A 21,546-nucleotide genomic window follows, 5' to 3' on the forward strand; every position below is an offset into this window, starting at 1 on the left:
AGGGGAACATGGGTGGTGGTGATTCCTAGTGGGATTTTGGGAGGCAAACCCAGTGCACCCCAGGGAAAATGGAGGTTGTGGACTCCCCAGCCCTGGAAGTGTTCCAGTCCTGGTTGGACGGGGTTTGGAGCACACAACAGTGGATAGTGGAAACCATACCTGCCCATGGCAGGGGGTGGAACAGGGTAATCTTGAAGGTCCTTTCCAACCCAAACCATTCTGTGATTCTGTGAATCTATACTGCTTGCAGAAAGTGTTTTATCAAAGGGAAAAAGCCCTTGCACAAGGCTCTGGGGACCTAAAGGTGAACTGCAGGGACCCAGGATGGTCACCTGTCCCCAAAAAGGTGCGTGCAGGTGGTGACTGGCAGAAGGACAACACATCTTTCCCAAGGAGCAGACACCTTCAGCTGTGAAAAGAGAGCTGAGGTGGTCGAATGTGACAGCACAGAGCTGGAAACTTGCCTGCAAACACAGAGGCAGCAAAGGGAAATATAAATCACAGGCTAGAGAGAAAAGTGTAAATTGAGCTGAAAAACAGAACTCAGGCATCAGTACTGAGTTATTTGGGTTTAGACCCCTTGGGAGAGCAGTGAGCCCCTGCAGCACCCTTCATGTGCTCAAAAAAACCCCAATGGAAACAAAATTTTATATAAAGAATATATACAGCAGGATGCGTCCATGCAATGATGTAAAAACTAATTGCAGTCACCACATGCAACACAATCCCTGCCCCAAACACTGCATCGCCTCCGCAAAAACAAGACTGCATTTATCTCTAAGAAATCAGCACAAACCCATGGTTTCTAACAAATACCCTGCATTTTTTGTGCTTGAAAAGAAGAGCAGAGCAGCCCTGCTAACTGGGGGTTGGTTTCTTACGTGAGTTGTAAAATCCAGCCCTGGGGAGAGAAGTTACCTTTGCTGTAAAACAATCTGCCGACTGGATTTCACAATCTTTGTCGTCTTTCTCTCCCTGCAGCAGTATTTTTACGGTGTTTGCCCTGAAACCAGTTTTTCATCAGCCGACATGTGTAATTACCACCAGACAGGTTTTGGGTAACCCATCCCCTGGTGCAGTTTTTCCTCCCACCCTAATCTTCCAGCCTTGCTTTGAAAACTGACCTCCTTTGGACCTCAAAATTTTAAATGATCAAAAAAAAGTCAATTTAAAGTTGCTTTCTGAGCTTGAATATTGCTAACCCCAGAAATGTCCAAGGCCAGGGTGGAAAGGGCTTGGAGCAACCTGGGATAGTGGAAGGTGACCCTGCCCATGGCAGGAGGTGGAATGAGATGATCTTTAAGGTTTCTTCCAACCCAAACCATTCTGAGATTCCATGGTTCTATGATCAAGGCGGGGAGTAGTAAATGCTGTTCAGGATTTACTTTAGGATTTTATCCCAGGAAGGGGGAAAAAAAAAATAAATAAAAAAGTGCCAGTGACAGATAATTTGGCTGTGGTTGACAGACGGGACATGGGAAGGCCTCAGTCCAGCTGACACCTGGCCATGGTGCTCTCATGACCCACCTGTGCACGGCACCCTGGCTCTGCATGTCTGATGCCAGAGCACAGGATTCTGTGCCAAGAAAGCTCCGGCTCCTGCAGAGCTCACTGCTGTTAAGTTTTAAAGGTGAAAGAGCACTGCTTCTTGCCCGCCTCCACCCACAGGACAACAGCCAGAAGGAACTCCTCCCTGGTGCCTTCGTGAAGCAAGAGCAGGTAGGATTTCTCCCTTGGATTGGGAAGCCTGGGGGCTCCATCTGTACCTTCAAGCACACTCCAAATAAAACCCAGGCTGCCTGTAGAAGTGTGGAAATGGTCTTCATAACCATCACCTGGTCTTTGCAGAGGTGCCACCGAATCTCACAGATCCCACAGAATCTCAGTGTCTTGGCCTGTCCACAGCAGGGGGGATGGAATGAGATGATCTTTAAGGTCCCTTCCAACACAAATCACTCTGTGATTCTGTGATTCCATGAGCTCTCCTGGCCATGCAGACCCTTACTTCCTTCCTCAGACAGCTGTTCCCATTTTTTACCAGCTGCAGGGATCTGCTCCAAGACCTGGTTCCTGCTCACAGCTCCACCACCACTGCTGTGGGGTCACCAGCAGAGCCTGTGCAATCCTACCCCAGGATTCACAGATCATTTAGGTTGGGAAAGCCTTCCAAGATCAATGAGTCTAACCTATCACCAATCCTCACCTTGTTACCCAGCCAGGAGTGCCATGTCCACTCATTCCTTGGACACTCCCAGGGATGGGGACTCCACCTCCTTCCTGGGCAGCCTGTTCGCAATGCCTGACCACCCTTTACACAGAGAAATTCTTCCTGATGTCTAACTTTAAGTCTTGGCTGCAAGGCCACATGTGTTGGTCACTTGGACATCAAGAATTACAGGAGGGGACACAAATACCGATGTGTTTCCCTCTGTCAGGGGTGGGAGGAGAGGAGCAGAGGCTGAAGCAAGCCCAGGACCATGGCAAAGGTGATTTCTTCCATCAGACCACTGCCATCTCCTTGGCATCGCTTCCCAAAAGTGGGAACTTCTGATGGGAAAGCTCTGTGGGAAGCTATTGAAAAGGTCTGAGCTAATAAAATCCAATTTGTTTAAATGTTATTGCTGCAGCAACACAATATACATTGAAACAAAACACTTGGGTGAACAACTGGGATGATTTGGGACAGAATGCAATTCTGAAATCTTGGCATTTCTCTTCAGGAACTTCACATTTTTTTCCCATTGACTCTGGGCAGACAAAGCCAAACATCCATCTCTGCGACCACCCATCCTTGAGACCCCACACTCACCTGTACCAGCAAGGATAACCACAGTGACCCTCCCAACAGGCACAGGCAATATCTGCATTCCTGAAAATGCTTACATCAGTAATTTACAGCATAAGGATGTAACATTTCTTGCAGAAATCCTTCTCCAGGAGTCCAGAGAAATCCCAGGGAGCAGGACAGACATCAAACTAGGCTCAGCAGTCATATTTATGTAGCCACACAATTCTCCAGCTTTGTAATTTGGGATCATAGTGTAGGATTCAAAAAGAAGAGGCCACAGTCTTATAATGTGCATTATTGTCTTCCTTCCCAAGCAATAGTCACTTAAGGTACTGAACAGCTCTGTTCAGCTGGCAAACAGAGCACCAATGCAAAGACAAATAACATTAAGGTCATTTATCTTTGTTGCCCATTTTGCCACCAGCAGGAGCATTTAAAAACTCCCCTTGACACTCAGCAGAGATGTGGAGCTGCTGGAAGAGGAGAACATCCTGCACCCTAGCTATTTGCAGGTTTGCCATGTTTTAGGGAAGCCACGCAATCTTACTCTGATCCATGGAATATTTATTTGCTGCTGTCTGGGATTTTGGCAGACATGAGGAATTCACAGAAATATTCCTGCATCTTGAAAGCTTCGGCTCTGTAGTGATGCCCATCCATCTGCTCCTAATCTTGTGTTACTGCAGGTTATTTTCTCATTTAATACATCTTGGTGGTCCCAGGGGCCCCAGGGATCGTCTTTGCTCTTGGCTTGTCTACTCCCAGCCCAACTCCAGTGCTGATAAACTCTTCCCAGAGCTGGTCCAGATGCTGAAACCCCCGATTATGAACAGGCCAAACTCCAGCACACCCCAGAGCTGTAGGGTCTGGTTGCAGGTTGGGGCTCATGATGGGGATGTTTAGGGGTGGATCCTTGGAAGGGTGACACAGGGTCAGGTATGGTATTTCATAGAATCACAGAATGATTTTGGGTTAGAAGGGACCCTAAAAACCCCCTTGTTCCACCCCCTGTCATGCAGGGACACCTTCCAGTGTCCCAGGCTGCCCCAAAACCTGTCCAGCCTGGCCTTGGACACTGCAGGGATCCAGGGGCAGCCCCAGCTGCCAGGGCCTGCCCACCCTCACAGCCAGCCAAGAATTCCTTCCCAGTTTCTGCTCTAAATTCTAGATGTTCTTGAACCCAACTTTCTGAGGATCACTTTCTAGCCCATCGTTGCTCAAAGCAGTGGGAGAAGGTGAGGTGTGCAGGACATCACTCTGCAACCAAGGCACCTCCACTGATGATGGGCAGGGTAGGGATACAAAGCCCTGCTCTCTGGAGCAAACACGTTGTCCCTGGGAGGAGGTGACCCCTGGGGAAGTCTGGACATCTGTGTCCTGTGAGCCCCTGACTTGAGAGGGAGAAGATGCTCTGGCATTTGGGAAATGCAGGGGGAATGTGGGAATTAGAGGTCTGGGAAGAACAGGGATCTCCCTGTGGGATCCTGCTGGCATTTTCACTCCTTGTTTCACCTCCTGTCTCTTTCTTCCCTCTCTTTTTATCTCCCTCAAGCCAGAAAAAGAGGCAGGCACTCCAGTTAGCCAAAAATTAATTGTCTTGGGCTTGAGAAGGGCTTTTCAGAGGAGACCTTGGAGTAAACCTGTTTTTTTCTGAGATGGGCTCAGTTGGTCAGAGCACGGTGCTGGTAACAGTAAGGTTGTGGCTTCATCCCTGTATGGGTCATTCACTGAAGACCTGGACTTGATGATCCTTGTGCGTCCCTTCCAAATCAGAATATTCTGTGATTTTGTGAAAAACATCTGAGTATAATTTTCAGACTGTTTTTAACAGGTAGCAGTGGTTGAGGAGCCCTTGTTGCTGTAGCACTGGGTGGAACATATGTGATTACATCAGGGGGGTCTTCTGGCACACCCCCAGGCCCAGCTGAGGTAGGACATGAAGAGGTGGGAAATTTGCTTTGGGCAGAGGATGGGGAGCAGGGGAGTGGCAGCTATGGAGGCAGATCAGGAGACGGGCTCAATCCATCATCATCCACGGATCTCTGAGCCCTTTGCACCATTCCCAAAAACTTTCACCCTCCCTCTGTGAGAGGTGTCAGGGAGAGGGACCAGCCCCCACAGGGGGAGCAGCAGGATGTGACTGGCACCAGGAGCACTGAGGTGGCCCCACAGAGCCCTCCTGAGCTGCATTTCCACCACGAGGGATATTCTGCTCCCACCACCCACACATTCCTTTCCTTCCATCCTGAACTAAAGGATGGTCCCTCCCAGAGCAGGAGAAGCGACAGCGCGTACCCACAAAGAGATGGGGAAATGTCAAGCTTTAAACATTTATTACTCAGATGATGCATTTTATAGCATACAGTGGGTCTGGATGTTCTATAAACAAAGACTGAATTGCCACAAAGAGTTATGAGCTCCCTTGTTTTAACAGTCTCTGAAACGCTGAAAACGATGAGTTTGTGATTTCTCTAAGTATGAATATCTAAGTCTTTACTCTCCCCAAAACCTTTTTCCTTTTTTTTTAAAAATTTTTTAAAATTTTTTTTAAAGCGCTTAGTTTAACAAATATGATTAAATTAAAAATGTCGCTTTTTCAAATGCAAATAAATACATTTAAAAAAAAAAAAATATTTCCTAGTGTTAACTCTGTGTTCTGCAGGACACCACAGCTCCCTTGGCTATCGACAGTGGACTTTGCAACCCTTTGTATCGTTTCTTCTGAAAAAATACTGAAAATATCACCAGGACTGCTTAATAGCTAACACCAAGAAGAGCAAAATTAGTGTAAAGCCATAAAATACCCAGCAGGGAAATTAAAAAAAAAAATCATAGTTAAGATTTTGAGAGATCTCCAAGTGAGGGGTGTTATAAAAATAAGCACAAAAATAAATCATAAGTTATTCTGACAAGTTTTCTTTCAAAGCCATCAATCATGCCAAGAATAGATACTAGTTAATCTCCTTCAGGGGAAGAGGGGAACCAAGCAAATCACTTACTTTTCCTTTTTTTTTTTCCTCCCCATTTTTGTTTCACCTCCATATACACAAGACTTCTCTGAACAGCAGTGGAATCCCTCATGGGGGAACCAAACAAGTCACTTTCTGTGTAGTGAAACCCATCAGTTTGGAAAGATTTTTACCAGGAATGAGGTGAATAATAACTGGGGAGCCTGGCAGGGAGTCAGCAAACCTGCACTGCATCCCAGGGAGATGGACACAGAGGTGGTGCTGCAGCCACTCGCCTCCACGCCACCCTGAGGTTTGGCCCCACACACATTTGGCCTGAGGAGGTTTATTTTCACCTTTGCTGATGTAGTTGTGTGGGGACAACACAGTAAAACCCCACACAGGTACTTTTATTGAGCAGCAAAGGTGGATTCTGGCTGATTTGGGGAGATGTAGTTGGTGGCTTTGCACCTAAAAATAACACATTGTAAAATTACGCTCTTTGGCGACCGTTTGCAAAGTAAGCCAAAAAATTAAGGGGAGGGGGGGAAAAAAAAGAGAGAGAGAGAAGAAAACACTCCAGGATCTCCAGGTGCTCTCCAGCACTGTTCCCCATCCTGCCCATCAAACGTCCTTGTGGTGCCTCTTTTCCCAACACGGTACCCTGGTGAATGATGCCATGTGCCCACCGGCTTCCTACTGATGGACTTCAGAAAGATACCATTGGCAGCATGAAATTTTTTGGGGAAAAAACCCCATTTTTGGTCAACATTTTGATTCTCAGACATCAACAGAGTGACTGATGTATCAAAGCAGTTAATGGCTGGATGAATGTATGCTAATAGCAGAGATAAATGGTAAGACATTAAAAACCGACAGAGTTCACATAAAAGTTCTTCATTTCCAGTGTTGGAAGGGAAAGTCATGGGCCAAGCCTGGTCAGAGGGGGTTGCAGGACTGCCCCACAGTGAGAAAACTGAATAAGCTCTCACAGCAGGTAGGGGTAGGGAAATGCTTTAGGAGAAATACTGTGGCTTACACTTTGACTCTGAATGCCTTCTGATGCACTAATGGGTGAAAATTCAAGTTCTTAGAAACAAAATCCCCAATTATCTATGTTTTTCTTTTATTTTTTCTTCTTTCACTACATCCCAAGAAAAAATTCTGTGGGAAGTGAGAAGCTGCAGGGGCCAGAGTGGCAGTCTGGATCACTGCTGGCAGGATCCCTGGCACCCCAACCCATTAGGTTGCTGTCCTTGCTATAGGACTTTTCTGCTCCTGAAAAAAAAAGAAAAAATAACCCCAAAACAACAAGACAAAACTGTTTTTCAGGCCTTCTCCCAGAAGACTGACACTCTGCCTGAGTGCACTGTGATGGGTGTTATATCCCCTTCTCCTCCACTCCTTGAGAATTCAGGGAGCAGAAAAAACAAAGAGCAATGGGCACAGCCCTGAGCCTCGTAATACTGATGGGCTTTGCCGACTAAATGAAGTTCATCTGCTCATTAATACTATCAAACCACATTGCTACTAATGAAGCTGACCCAACGCAAGGCGCCGTCACTGTGCGAAGCTCCTGGGCTTGAATAAGTGAAGCAAAAGTTAATTTTTCCAGACAATTCTAGTGAACTTAGCAATCATTTTGCTGCATTCTATGCAGTCAGGAAAACTGAAGCTCCTGTTTCCAGCTCCTCTTGCTCCAAGTGCAGAATGGAAATGGGATCAGCAGACAACCAGACGAAAATTCAGATAATATTGAACTTCAGCATCACGACTCTTCACACCCCTGCAATGCATTTTCTGCTGAAAATTTCTGCCCTTTAAATTTTGCAGCAAAAGCTTCCTCCCCATCGCAGACAGACCAACACATTCATAAGGCACCCAAGAACATACTGCACATCCAAGGAGGCCGGGGTGAAATCTCTCTTCTCTACAAGCCACCAGAAATGCAACGTTTTGCTTGGAAAAACGGGTTTGAGCTGCTGAGTTCAGGCCCAGCCTGCCTGGTCCGGGGTCCGTGTGCGCCATCCTTGTGGCATAAGTTCTCTTATCATAAAAGGAATAAATTGAACAGTGAGAAGAAACCAGGATGGGCTGGCGGCATCGAGCCCTCCTCAGCTCCTGCAGGCAGCATGGGGCAGCCTGCACCCTCGCTAGGTTTCACTGGAAAAAGTCCAATTTCCTAAGTCAAAGTGTTGCTAGATCACCAAACAAGGAGCCCACCGCGTCTTCTTCACGATTCAGGCGTTGCCCCGGACCAGTCTCTCACCCTCCGGGTGGCATGTCCCCACCGTCCCCCACAGCTGTCCTCTCCCTTGGGACGCTCCAGCACGGAGCCATGAGGGGATCCTGGAGCAGCCTGGAGCAATCCCCCGAGCACACTCTGTCTCTCTGAAGACATCCCCATCCCTCAGTGGCACTGTGCCACTTACACCGAGCGTGGGACAGAGCTGCTCCTGCACACTGCACACCTAGGAACGCTGGATAGCATATTCAGCTAGTTAGAAGCCAGGCTCAAAACTTCTATTTTTGGCTTTTCTATTTTTCCCTCTTCTTTTTATCCTCTTCTTTTGCTATACGCTGCTTGTCTTCTCTTTACCAGTCTCCAAAGAACATCAAACCTTCATTTCTCCCGTGCCCTGTACATTATTAGGCCCAACTATAACAGGCCTGGATTTAAATGTATAATTACAACCATGACAGTAATAACAATAAAGCACTCCTTCAATGGAAAAAAGAATTATTACAAAAAAAAGTTAAATGATTATAGTGGCTGAGGAATAACGGCGACTTGAACAGCAAGAGCCACAGAATCCCCTGTTTTTAGAGCCCCCAGCTCAAAGGACACATTTCTCAATCCACCGAGGAGGTTACTGGCAAGATGACGGTGGCTAAGTAAATTCTGCAGTGGCTTTAGGACTCCTTTAAAACACTCCTTCTTCTCCAGCATCTTCACACAAACCGTAACCCAGCTCGAGGGAAGGCGCTGCTCTCCCCATCCCCGAGCTGCTCACAACTGTCTGTCCAACAATACAATAAGAAGAAATTACGAATGCTCGAGAGAAAGAAAACCCAGTGCAAATAAGAAAGTCGTCCCACTCTCCAATCTGCCTCTGAAGGGGGGGTGGGTAGGTGGGGGAACACACAGAAAGTCGAAAACAAGAGAAGGAGGGGGGGGACCTAACGCAAGCCCCGCTTGACAAAAGCCATCAATTATGAGCGTCTGGTGTACTGTGTGCCTGGCTTTGTCCTCCCGAGACATATGCTGCCTGCTGTCTCCTGCCAGTTGGCCAGGACAAGGCAGGAGGACGGCGTGAAAACAATACTAGCCCCCACTTAGATTATTTTTTTTTTCCCCCTCCTTTTCCAAATTCTCTGTCTTCTTTCGAAAGCCAAACAATAACCCGGCGGGATGCGCTGCTGCTGCTTGAGCAATGAGTTCAGAAAAAGAAACCCCTAAAACAAAACCACGGCAGGGAGGAGGGGTGGCACTTGGCGGCGCGGCTGAAAAAGAAACATGCTGCTCCCTCCCCACCCCACCAACGTAATTCTCGAGCATGCTGGGTTTGGTCTGCTGGGGGATTTAAATCAGAAAAGCTCTTGCCGGGTCCCTTCAAGGCGCGTGTCTTCTCCTCGTCCCTAACCACCCCACCTTGCCCTGCCCCTCAAGCTGTTAGTTTTTGGATGGTCTTGTTGTAGTACTGCGTGATTGTGGGCGTCAGGGGGTTCCAGTTGTTGGCGTGCAGCTCGATGACCTCCAGCAGCAGGGACCTGGTCAGCATGGACTCGGAGGGACACAGCATCTTGTCGCGTGCTATCGCCAGCAGCTCCGTCATCATCTCGGGCAGCTGCTCCTCCAGCAGCCGGCCGGTGCTCTGCAGCTGTTGGGAGAAGAAGAGGTCAACCACGGATTACTGATCCTTGTGGGTCCCTTCTAGCCCGAGACACTCCAGGATTCTATCACTCTATGATGTTAAAACACCCCTCTGGCTTTTTACAGACAGCTCCCGTCCCTACGGTTCTGCCCTGCCTGGTGTGGGCAAGGTTAAGGAAAAAAAAAAGCGTCATGGCTTTTGAAAACCAAAACCACCCAGCAGCAGGCTCCAAGAGCTGAACACCAAGGGCGAGGTTTTCGAAAGCATCCGCACCAGGCTGCTGGAGGAGTGAATGGTTCAGCTCCCACTGACTTCAAAGGCAGCAGCGACGGATTGCTTTGGAAAAAAAAAATAAAAAAAAAATCCCACCTAAAAATCATGCTATTGTCAAAACAAAGTGCAGGCTGTGATGTGGTATTCCTACCTTTTACCTGGCCCTTCATTTACTCGCTGATTCAGAGCTCCCAGTGACTCCCAGTCATTAGCTGGAATAAGCAGAACGCTCCTGTGTGCATAACAAATCCTGCCCTGCCAAGATCTGCATTTATACCTGTCGTGCTGCTTTGCTGAAGACAGCCAAGGGCTTTTTCTAAAACAATTACTCCTTGGAAAACCTCCATCGAGTAGCACAAGCCCAAGGTGGTTCTACAGAGAAGGTCCAAGTTTGGGGTGGACAGTGATGAGTCCACGAGAGGCTGCACTTTCAAGTCCCTACCTTAAAAATCAAATCCTCCTCCTCATCTGCTTTGCTGAATTTTCACCATTCAGGTTTCAACTTCAACTACTCTCTGCAAGAAAAGCATCTGTCCCCATGGGGCCATCACTTCCCAAAAAAAGTAACCAATAAACTCCTATATTTCACAGAATTGTAGAATCAACTAGGTTGGAAGAGACCTCCAAGGTCTTTGAGTCCAGCTTATGACTGATCACCACCTTGTCATCCAGAGCACTGAGTGCCATGTCCAGTCATTTGCTTCTCTGCCAAACTGCTGCTGAGCACAGCAAGTCATGGGGCAGCTTTTGATCCAATACAGCTGTTTCAGTGTTTAAAAACCTAATGGAGAGATTTGAAGGCACTAGGATGATGTAATTTTGTGATGGGACCCCAGCTACCAAACTTCCTGCACCATCTACATGGATGCCCAATGACAGAGTCTCAAGGGCTGTCTCTTATCTCACAGTGGTCTTCTACCCACACTGTTCTTGTGAGACCCCACCTGGGGTCGTGAATCTAGCTCCTCAGAACAGGAAAGACATTGACCTGCTCGAGTGAGGCCAGAGGAGGCCACAGAGCTGCTCCAAGGTTTGGAGCCCCTCTGCTCTGGAGCCAGGCTGGGAGAGCTGGGGCTGCTCCCCTGCACAAGAGAAGGCTCCAGGGAGAGCTGAGAGCCCCTGGCAGGGCCTAAAGGGGCTCCAGGAGAGCTGCCCAGGGACTGGGGACAAGGCCTGCAGGGACAGCACCCAGGCAATGGCTTCCCAGTGCCAGAGGGCAGGCCCAGCTGGGATATTGGGAAGGAATTGCTGGCTGGGAGGGTGGGCAGGCCCTGGCACAGGGTGCCCAGAGCAGCTGGGGCTGCCCCTGGATCCCTGCAGTGTCCAAGGCTGGACAGGGCTTGCAGCAGCCTGGGACACTGGAAGGTGTTCATGATCATTGCAGATGGGTGTTGGACTAATTGACCTCAAAAGATCCCTTCCAACTCCAACCATTTGACTATTCCAAAATGCACAGAGGTCACACAGCTGCTGGGTCTGGAAAGATCCAACAGCTGCTTGACACATGCATGGCATGGATAGCAGGGGCAAAGGAATGAGGATCAGGGCAGATGTGGAGATGCTTCCTTACCTCCATGGAGCAGCAAAGAACGGCATCTTCCTTCACATCCTGAGATTGCAACAACTGCAAAAGAGAGAAGAGACAAGCAGTGAGAAATGCATGATATTCTTCCTCTTCCTCTTCCCTTACGATTTTCCTTCTATGTCTTTGTCCAGGTTGATTTTGACGCTTCCAGGAGGAATGGACACAAATCAGAAGGAGAGGAGAAAACACATAACTTTAATAATAAATTTTGTTTAGGTTACACTGGGTTTTTAAACCATGGCAGGCAGTGAGAAAACACTCATTTCACACACACAGGGAATAAATGCAGCCGTCAGTCAACAACACTGGAGCTGCACAGACTTAGGAGTGGCTCTTTGGAAAGGAAGGGCTCTGCCACCCACCCCTAAACCTCTCCATCCCCATGGAGACACTTCAGACAGCCACAAAACTGCCTGAGTTATGTCCAATTCGCTGTAATTAATATGGCTCCTTCTAGGCTGATTACACAGTGGTGCAAGGGCCAGGGGTGCCAGTGAAACTATGGAGCCTCAGGTGCACCAACTCCGACCCTGCTCTGCTCTCCCTGAACTCTGTGTTACAAACATGAGCTTGGAAGCAGGAGCAGCTTCCAGGAAAGACCCAAAGTGTTGTTGCACGTGGCATGGGACGGTGCAGGAAGATGCTCATCTCTTCTGGCTCAGACTCAGGGTGTGCAATGAGGGCCAGCAGCTCCATCTGACAACAGCAAAGTGTAGGAGCTCAGCATGTCTCACCCCACGAACACTGGAACCATGAGCAAGGACCCTCAAAACTGGACCACAAATACATATTTTTATTTGTTATTATCTTTATGACAATTACAGGTCCTGGCAACATGAAGCTATAGCCACTTCCATGCCATCACTTTGGGATGAACAAGCCCTGATGGTCCTGAGCTAATCCCTGTGTGCAGTAACCACTGAGCAAAAGGAGAAAAAACGAGAAAACTGGCTTCATTGTTATCTGAAATTCTTTAGAGAGAAGCAGACATTTTAAAAGCAGTTGAACTGATTAAAACTGCCCGTATAAAAATTGTTCAGTTACTCCAAAGTCACATCCATTAGTTAAAATCAAAATTATGACTGTTGGCCTTATCATCTCTCCTCCCCAATCTTGTTTTTCCATGTTTCCTTCCTCTACAGATAAATGTCTGCTTGTTTACCAGCTCCACATTGGCTGGAAAATAGATAGGGGAAAGAAGAGGTAACACAAGGAATTATCACTGCACTCAGAGTTTTGTCTTCACTGTCTTCTGTTTTCGGCACACAGCGGAATATTTGCTTTGACAATGCTGTTCACAGCATCTCAATGAGTATGTTGTCCATTGGTTTTATCTCTCTTTGGCTATTTTATAGCCAAAGCTTCAGCCAGGGTTTTCAAATCATGCAACAGTTTTTTTCACCCCCCACCCCCAAGTTTTTCTCTCTGCTAGGTTGTTTGGAAAATGTTAGTTAAGCCCAAGCCGTGTGCTCTGAGATAAGTTCTCACAAACAGCTCAGACTCTTCACAAGAAAACATGAGATTATTTTAAACCCAACACCAACAATGAAAAAGTATCAGGGAAAAATATAAACAGGCCAATAAAACAGTCCACATATTCCCTCCTGGGGTATTTTGCTCATGAGCATGGCATGAAGCAGGGCTGCAAATAAAGTAGCAGACAATACCTTTTAACACCACCTTTCTTATTTTTGGTGTTCTTTTGTAAAGAACATAATACAAAAACTGATGAAAGTAGAGCTAGGATTGACTCCAGCCCTTCCTCTGCCATGGTCCCCTCAGTGATCCTGCTCCCAGCCCAGGATATGTGGTCATAGAAAGGCTGCAACTTCACCAGCCCCGGCTTCCCACACACAGGGTTGGGACATGTTTCCCTACCTCAAAAGGTGCTTGTGAGGATGAACATGTCCCTGTCAAGTGCTCAGGTACTGGGCTAATGAGGATCAGTCTCACCTACCTATGATGAAACAGAGAACAAATCCAACCCCCAGCCCTGGGCAGGCACCCTCCAACTTCACGCTGCCCTCATAGACACCATCTGATGTGACCTGGAGAATGCGTGTGCTCCAAGGTGTCCATCAGGGTGCCATGTGCTCCACCTTGTCCATCCAAGTACCAAGCACTGCACACCTCATTCATCAAGGATCCATCAGCTCCATTGCTCCAGAGGCACCTTGTGCTCCACCATCCATCCAAGGCACCATGTGCCCCACCTTGTCCACCCAAGTACCACATGCTCCACTGCTCCATCAGGGTACCAAGAGATACCATTTTGAAGCACTACAGGTGAGCCTCTGCCTGAGACCTGTAAGTGGGGGAGGCCCACAGCCTGCCTGCCAAGCCCAGGCACATCCCTGTACATGAGGGGACAGCCCAGCAGTGAGAGCTGCTGGTGGTCTGGAGAACCAGAGTCCAAATCCATGGCCACAGATGGCTGCCAGCCACTTGCATCAGTGCAAAAGACTGAAGCCTGTAAGATCAGAAGGATGTCACTGTTTCACTGTTTCACTGCATGCTGCTGATCACATTTGTAGCATTCTGGGGTGTAGGCACTATCTGCTTCTGACCCCTGCAAGACAGAGCAGGAGATCAGGGAGCCTGGCATGGAGCCTTGCTGACTGCAAGGACTGTACTGCCTGGGGTCCCACCATGGATGTCCTCACCCACAAATGACAACTTGCATGTATTTCTCGAAGGGTATTTCGACCCCACTGATGGTGCCCCATGTGAGCACCAGGCACTCAAAGCAACTAGAGCACAGGGTTTCCCAAAGCTCTGTGACCCCTGAGTCAGATGTGACCAGGGCTGCAAAAAAAAAAAAAAAAAGAGTGATGATGTTTTGAGAGCTCCAGGGAAATCACAGCCCTAAAGTCCTGGCACTCGTGTGACCACCCAGCCAACTGCATTCAATGTTTGCAATCTAATTCATATTTACTTAAAATATTTCACAGTAAACACTCTATACCCATTAAATTAGCACTCCCACATTGGAATTATTATTTATTTAACTATTTATAGCTGCTCCTCCCTGCTGTGTGCCTCTGCCTCACTCCCACTATGGGCACCATCCCATCCCTCTTCACCAGGTTCCCACAGGGTTCAAACCAGCTGGTGGACGTGGATGAGGGATCTGAAAGACGAGCATGAGGCAGACAACAGGGCAGGTGAGCAGGGACTCACGCGCTCCTCAGTTCAACCTGTAATCATCCCCCGGAGGCTGGGGCTGTCTGCGAGAAAAACTTCCCTTTGCTCCAGCCGGTTTCCCCTGTATTGGGCTAAGCCGGGCAATGAAAGCAGCAGTTCCTGCTGGAAAGCAGACAAAGAGTCTGCCTGATTTCCTAAGAGAGGAGGCTGCATGCCAGAATCTGCCCGGCCAGTCATTTAATACCCAGCCTCAGTTGCGAAAGGCTTCTCACTTTTGTTTCTGGTGCTGGACTCGCTGCCTTGCAGACTGGTGCAAGATATCAGGCGCCTTCTCGTTCAAATTTCTATGTCACTTGAAGAGATGAGCACTGGGCAAGGTCCTCTGCAGAGCCAGCACACCCAGATGGGCTCTGGGTGCTAGATAATTGCATAAGGAGCCCAAAGTAAGTCTTAGGGTCTGCTCCTGGAAGTGCTGTGTGTTGTGGGGAGTTGCAGTGCCCTGCAGGTTGGCTCTTGGTTTCCATGGTGTACTACTGGGATCCATCTCCCCTGGCCTCCATGGCCCCAGAACTTTCTCTTTGCATCTCTGCAGAGATAAGCATCATAAGCCACATGGGGTGGGACCAACAGCCATGGCTGAAGGACCAAAGGAGCCCTAAAATTGCAGCTGTGCCTCACCACGAAGAGAGCCAGCTTGGGTGTCCTGAACAGCAATGAATGCACGTGTATGGGGAAAAGAGCAAACCAGTAAGTGAAAACAACAGGACTCACCCCCAATATTTGGGTTTATTACCTGGTTTCTGAGATCACCTGGCCTGCTGAGAAGCTGAACTGCTTACCTGGTATTCTTAAGGGTGCCCACACCATGAAGAGCTCAGGAGAACCAGCCCCACTGCCCCTTATCACCAAACCACGCAGGTCTAATTGTGTTCTTCAGCAATTCTCCCCAGGAGATGGGGTGGGAGCAGCCCAACACACACATTACCCTTTCCAGATGCAAAGATATTTCTCCTGCAAGGCACAGTGCTAATTACTGTGTACGATATCGCTTGCAAAATGACACATAAGCAATGCTGGCCACTAACTACCCCTTAGCATGCAGTGTTTTATGATGCTTTGGTGATGACTCCAGCGTGAAAGCGCAAGAAACACGGAAAATATCCACCCAGAGCCACGGAGAGGCTGGGGTGAGACCCAGGGAAAGCTGGGCTGACCGCAGCCCACGCGCCGCTCGCCCTGGCTCCCCGAAGGGCAGCTCGGGTTCACGCGTCCAGCGGCAACACGCACGGACACCCAGGCAGCCTCGGGCCTGAGGCTGCCCACAGGTATGCTTCTCATCCTCACCTGGGTCATGAGGAGGTGCCTCCCAGTATTCCCCCCTCCCAGGGACTGTGGAGCATGACCTCAGGGGAAGCAGCGTGCTGCAAACGGCTCGCTGGTGTGGAGCAGGTCCACGCAGGGAAATGGAGACACATTTCCGCAAGGAAGATCAGTTATTTGTGCCACTCGGAGCTGAAGCAGAGTGGATGTACTGTACTGGAAGTGAGTGAGAGATGGTGCTTCCCAGGCCTGCTTTTAACCAGAAAGGGCCTTGGGAAGGGCCATAATGGACTTGATCCTCTGACAGATGGATCTGTCACACAGCTCTGTGGCCAGGATCACAGTGGAGACCCTCTTAGAAGGGAGCTTATAAGAAAGATAAGGACTAAGTTTTCAGTAGGGACTGTAGTGACACAATAAGGGGTGATAGTTTTTATCTAAAAAAAGGGAGATCCAGACTAAATAGAGGGAAGAACTTGTTTACAGTGAGGGTGGGGAGATCCTGGCACAGGTTTCCCAGAGAAGCTGTGGCTCCTTCTGGATCCTTGGAAGTGTCCCAGACCAGGTTGGATGAACTTGGGGATAGTGGAAGGTATCCCTGCCCATGGCAGGGGGTGGAATGGGATACGTTTTAAAGGTTGCTTCCACCCCAAAGCCTTCTATGGTTCTGTGACCATCCCCTGTATCTGGCAGTGCAGTTTAGATGCTAACACAGCTATGCAGGCAGTCTTAGTGCTCTAATGGACCATAGCTGGGGAACTTCTGCTCCCAAAACCTCTTGGAATCCCCAGTCTGCTAGGTGGGTCCTCCTGGGAACACAGGCCAATTCTGCTTCACAGGCTCTCTGCAGACAGATATCAATAGCAATTTTCTGCCTTTCCAGCAGCCCCTTATTGACCTACTGTCACAAGTCTTTAAGGAAGATGCCCAAGATGAGATCCATGGGACTGCATGGCTCTGCATGGGGACAGTCACCTCTGAGACACAGGTAATGGTACAGCTCCACTTTTCCTCCTGTCACAGGGCACAAGGTGGTGAAAACAGCCAGGACTCAGGAAAACTCTAAGTACAAAGAAAGTTTGTGGGGATGAGTGATTGCAAAATGCTCTACCATAGGGCCAGTTTCAGGATTTCTACCATTTGCTGCCATCATCTGTATCAGCTCCTTGACCCAGGACATCAGAAGGTCAGCTGAGCTCATCCTGTCCCCACCAGCAAGTTGTGCCAGTACCACTCTCTCTAAAGGGGTACTGAGTCCCTCTCTGGGAGCAAGGGAGGTCAGATGTGAGTGACTTTCACTGGAGAAGAAACAAGCCAGCACATGGAAACAGACTTCTAGAAGTTCACAGGCATAAGTGAAATCTTTTCTGCTCACCCATTTGATGCTGAGGTTGCCCAAACACAAGGTTTTGGGGAAAATCTTTCCCTTGTGGAGCTGTCTATGCTGGTCTCTCCATGAGGCACAGGCTCTGTCATGCTCCAAAATGTGATTTGTTGGGATTTAAAAACACAGTGAGCTGGCAGAGGCCATCTGTGTCCAGCTGCTCCTACTAGCAATGGTGCATCTCTCCCCATTCCCTTCTGCTCACACCTCTCTGGAGATCTGGGAAGTCTCTAAGGCTACAGAAGATGCCCAACGTGCCACCAGATCATGTGTCTCACGGAGAGAACCCTCTTTCCAGTTGTGGTCTCAGTCTGGGTGAGAATGTCTGACAGCAGCTCCTGCTGCTCCACTAGGAAGAGGCCACCAGCAGCTGCCCAGATGAAGTGGCACAGGGGGCAAGAAGCTGAACTGCTTTGTCCCTGCGTGGCTGCATCAGTGCCATGTCCATAGCAGACACTTTCTCTAACATACTTTGGACAACCTAAATGAGTTTTGGTGGCACAAACTCCTTTTACATTGATGTGCTCCTCTCAGCTTAGGAGGAGACTTCTGTTCTCCTATTACACAACCAGGACTCCCTGGGAGGATGGTAAGAAGAGATTAGTTTGTTTATTGCACTGCGTAAACCAAAATGTTGGTTATCCTCCTTGTCAGGCTCCTGAGGAACTCAGAGATACTTAACAGCAAATTGAATTAAGGCCAGAGGAACAAAACCCTGTACGAAGTCGTGGGAAACTCCTCCTATTCCTTTCCACTGTAGACAAGGGAAACCATGAAACATGACACTCTCTCTCCCTGGATCTGGAACGGGCAGAAGAAATTCCTGCAAAGATGGAAACCATTAAGAGGCAATTACTGAGACAATGATGAAGAAAATTTGGTCACTCATCAATCCAGACGCTGCAATCCAACAGTAGCCTGGTGGTTGCACATCCCCTGGCTGGAGGTGGACCTCCAGGATCCGAAGGTGAGCAGGACAGACGACCAGAGCCACCCAGTCTGGGTGCACAGGGAGTTCAAGCCACCCAGACGACTGGCTTCATCCTGCCTGTCCGAAGACATAATAACCCTGGGAGAGGAGGATGTGATCTCATCCCAAGGGTCCCGGGGAAACACAAAACATGGAAAGAAACAGTGGCGAGACCATGGTGCTTGATTGCAGCGGGCTCCACCCTGGCTGGCCGGAGGCTCTGTGCTTTCCTGGCTCTGCAGAGGCAGCTAGCGCGCAGCGGCAGACGCAAATAGTTGTGTTTACATCCCATTGAAAGGGTTTTTGGGAACTAACAATGCCTGGTATGAGAGCGAGGGAGAAAAACAAAGGCACGCGAGGAGGAGGGACCATCCTGTGAGATGGTATCTTACTTCACTTCTTTATCTGCACAAATTGCTTCCTCTCCCTTCTCCACGGGTCCCAGAGAAACGAGGGTGGCATTTTACCTCCCCTATTTAAGATATCACAGCTTTAGTGCTGGGGCTTAACGACTCCTGTGGCTTTCCAAGAATATGTTCCTGCACATAAAATACTCAATAGGGCAGATGGGCTTCCAGGCACTGGGCAGCCCTCCTCAGTTTGGCCTGTCCTCATCTGCTCCCAAATAACACCTGACCTCCTCCACCTTAACTATGCCCTTCGGTCAAAATGACCAGGATTAAAGGAAATCTGTTGTTTCCCAAACAAGCTGCATTCATAGGAGTGTTTTTGCCAGCACAGCTATGGGGGTCTGGGGGCGTGGGATCTTTTTGCATGGTTAATTATATTTTTATGCATGGCAGGCACAGAGGTTACAGGGATATCCACCCCTGCCCTGCGTGGTCCTACAGACAGGCATCCCCTCTTGCTCTTTGCAGACTCTGCTCCTGCCATGGCTCTGCAAGCTATGACATATATCCACATGCCCCACTTGCTCCAAATCCCAGACCCTCCTCCCGTATCTTCCATGTTTCAAACCACATCTCTGGGACTCCTAAGACAATTCACCACTTGTTATCCTCATTTCTCCTTCCTCCTGTTGTCTCTGACCCCCAGTCCCTCCATTTCACTCCTCTGAAATCCTTCCCCCCCCATGCACACAGCCCTCATTCGTCCTCCATCCTTTCCCCACACAAAACACTTCCCTGTTGTCCCAGTCCCACTGGATTGGAGATCAAATCTTTTCTGCAGAACCAGACAGGGGAACCAGAAGGGGACTGTGAGGATGTATAAAGAAGTCCCCTTCTTCATAAAGGACATATTTTCTCTGCTCAGATCTGGCCTCATGGAGCTTCATGAATGGAAGTGTGGTGTGGGGTCAAGATCCAATCCCCTTGCTGCCTTTGCTCATTTGATAAAGCAAAAATTTGTTTCATTCTCTGACTCGGAGAGTATTAAAAAATCCTAGCACCTCATTATACTGTCAAAGACCCTTCTTTTGACTCAAAAGGCTGATGCTTTTTAAAAAGTGAGAGTGATTAACAAAACCCAACACAACCCACGTTAAAAGATACAATTTTCTTTTCCAAAGAGCACCACCCTCCTTGCTCATCCGACTGCAGCCGGGAAGGTTTTCCTTTTTCTTCCTCTGAAGGAGACAGTGAAAAGGCAGTGCCCTCTTGAAGTTCAGACGTTAATTACCGTGTTAGAATATTTTGCTAAATTACGCAGCATGGCCCCAGGAGATAACAGGCACTAAGAGAAGGGAGGGGAGTGGATACCCGTCTACACGCTGCACCGCAGACTCAGACGTGGGGGGAAGGCAATTAGACAGGGAGTATTTATCCTCCCTGCACCACCACCCCGAGGCTTTCAGTTAGCAGCGTGTACCAAGGCAGGGAAGCGATGGGAGCGTGCCAAGATTTTAAACGATGCTGAAATGGGACTGTCTCTGCCAACCAGACTGGAGGTAGGAGACAACTCCTGCAGAGAAGCAACTGTCCTGCCTGCTGCCAGCCTGCTGGGTCTGATCCCTGGTGATTCACAGCGCCTGGGAGCTGCCCTTGGTCCCCAGGGTTGGTATTTAGACCCTAAAATCATGTCTTGGGTCAGGCCAAGGAACGCATCCCTCTTAAGGGGATAGCCCTGGGGTACACACCCAGCCTCAGAAGCAATAACCCCCTCAGACTGGAGGGATCTCTGTGAATTGGTCCTGCACAAAGGAGTTCTGCAGTTTAATTAGTCTTTCTGTGATGAGCTGCTTCCTGGGGTTTGCTCTGAACCTGCCCCCACAGTGCTCTCTGAGGCTCAGAGTGGGATGGTGCCGAGGCAGCTCTCTGTCACCCCTCATATCCAGTCCCTTTGTATCCAAGCCAGGACAACCAGATGGGTAAAAAACCAAGTTGGATGGTTTGGCTCACAAGGCTGTAGCCATTGGGTTCCAATTCAATTAAATTCAATTCAATTCTGCCTGAAGGCCAGGGATTAGGGTTAGGAACAACTACCAAGTTGTTATCCCAGGACCTGTCCTATTCAGCATCCTTATCCGTGACCTGGAGGAGGTGAGGAGCACAATCTCGTGAAGTTTGGAAGTTGACAGCAAGTTTGGGATGTACTGAAATGTATTCAAGGAGCTGCCAATGAGAGGGACCTCAGTGGAGTGAAGCAAAGTGTCAAGAAGAAACTTTAAACTTTCAACAAAAGATCAGCCCTGTGCAGGAGAAGAGCACAGTGATGGATAAGGGGTGGGATAGAATTACTATGGGGTGTGAGAGGCTGCCAAGCCCTCCCTGTGCTGCCTGCCCATGTGGGACACCAGCTGGTGACATGCCTCGAGGGACCACAGTGGAATTATTGCCACATGGCATCACCTTGAGCCTGAGCCCCTTGAGCCTGTTTTTCCACCTCCTTGCTCATAGGCAACTACTCAGGTTACCTGGCTGCTAAATGCCACTGTAAGAACAAACACCTCCAAAGCAGCACTTGGCACCAACCACCTGAGCTGGAAGTGGCTGCTCCTGGCAGAGGGCTGGCAGGGAGGTGGCAGCTCCCAGTCCCAGGGGCACCTCCTGGGTTGGTGTCCCAACAACATCTGCTGAGGATGAGACAGACACCACAAGAGGCAAACCTTCCAAGAGCACCCATCAACAGCCACACTGGCTGTGATCCCTCCTTCCCTGCAGACCTCAGATGTCACCTAGAACTGGGCTAGGCCCCTCAGCATCCAGTCCTGATGTTCCCCCTTCCCAGCAGCACCAGGGGATGTAACTGGGAGGGCACCAACCTGGGGTGGCCCATGGCCACCCTGCTGACTCACACA

The 21,546-nt window shown here is 49.0% G+C and overlaps 1 protein-coding gene across 2 annotated transcripts in view; it reads right to left on the bottom strand.

Annotated features, from left to right (window-relative positions):
- Positions 1–5,102: 5,102 nt before the first annotated feature.
- Positions 5,103–21,546, bottom strand: part of CTIF (cap binding complex dependent translation initiation factor) — a 137,666-nt gene continuing 121,222 nt past the window's right edge. For both annotated transcript variants that reach the window (XM_015615207.2, XM_015615206.3), the window contains exons 11-12: positions 11,455–11,508; positions 5,103–9,617 (exon numbers count right to left, since the gene is read on the bottom strand). In XM_015615207.2, the coding sequence (XP_015470693.1) occupies positions 9,402–9,617; positions 11,455–11,508 (270 nt within the window). In that variant the 3' untranslated portion in view covers positions 5,103–9,401. The remainder of the gene's footprint in view (positions 9,618–11,454; positions 11,509–21,546) is intronic.

The sequence above is a fragment of the Parus major genome, chromosome Z (genome assembly GCF_001522545.3).
Source record: "Parus major isolate Abel chromosome Z, Parus_major1.1, whole genome shotgun sequence".
NCBI lineage: Eukaryota > Metazoa > Chordata > Aves > Passeriformes > Paridae > Parus > Parus major.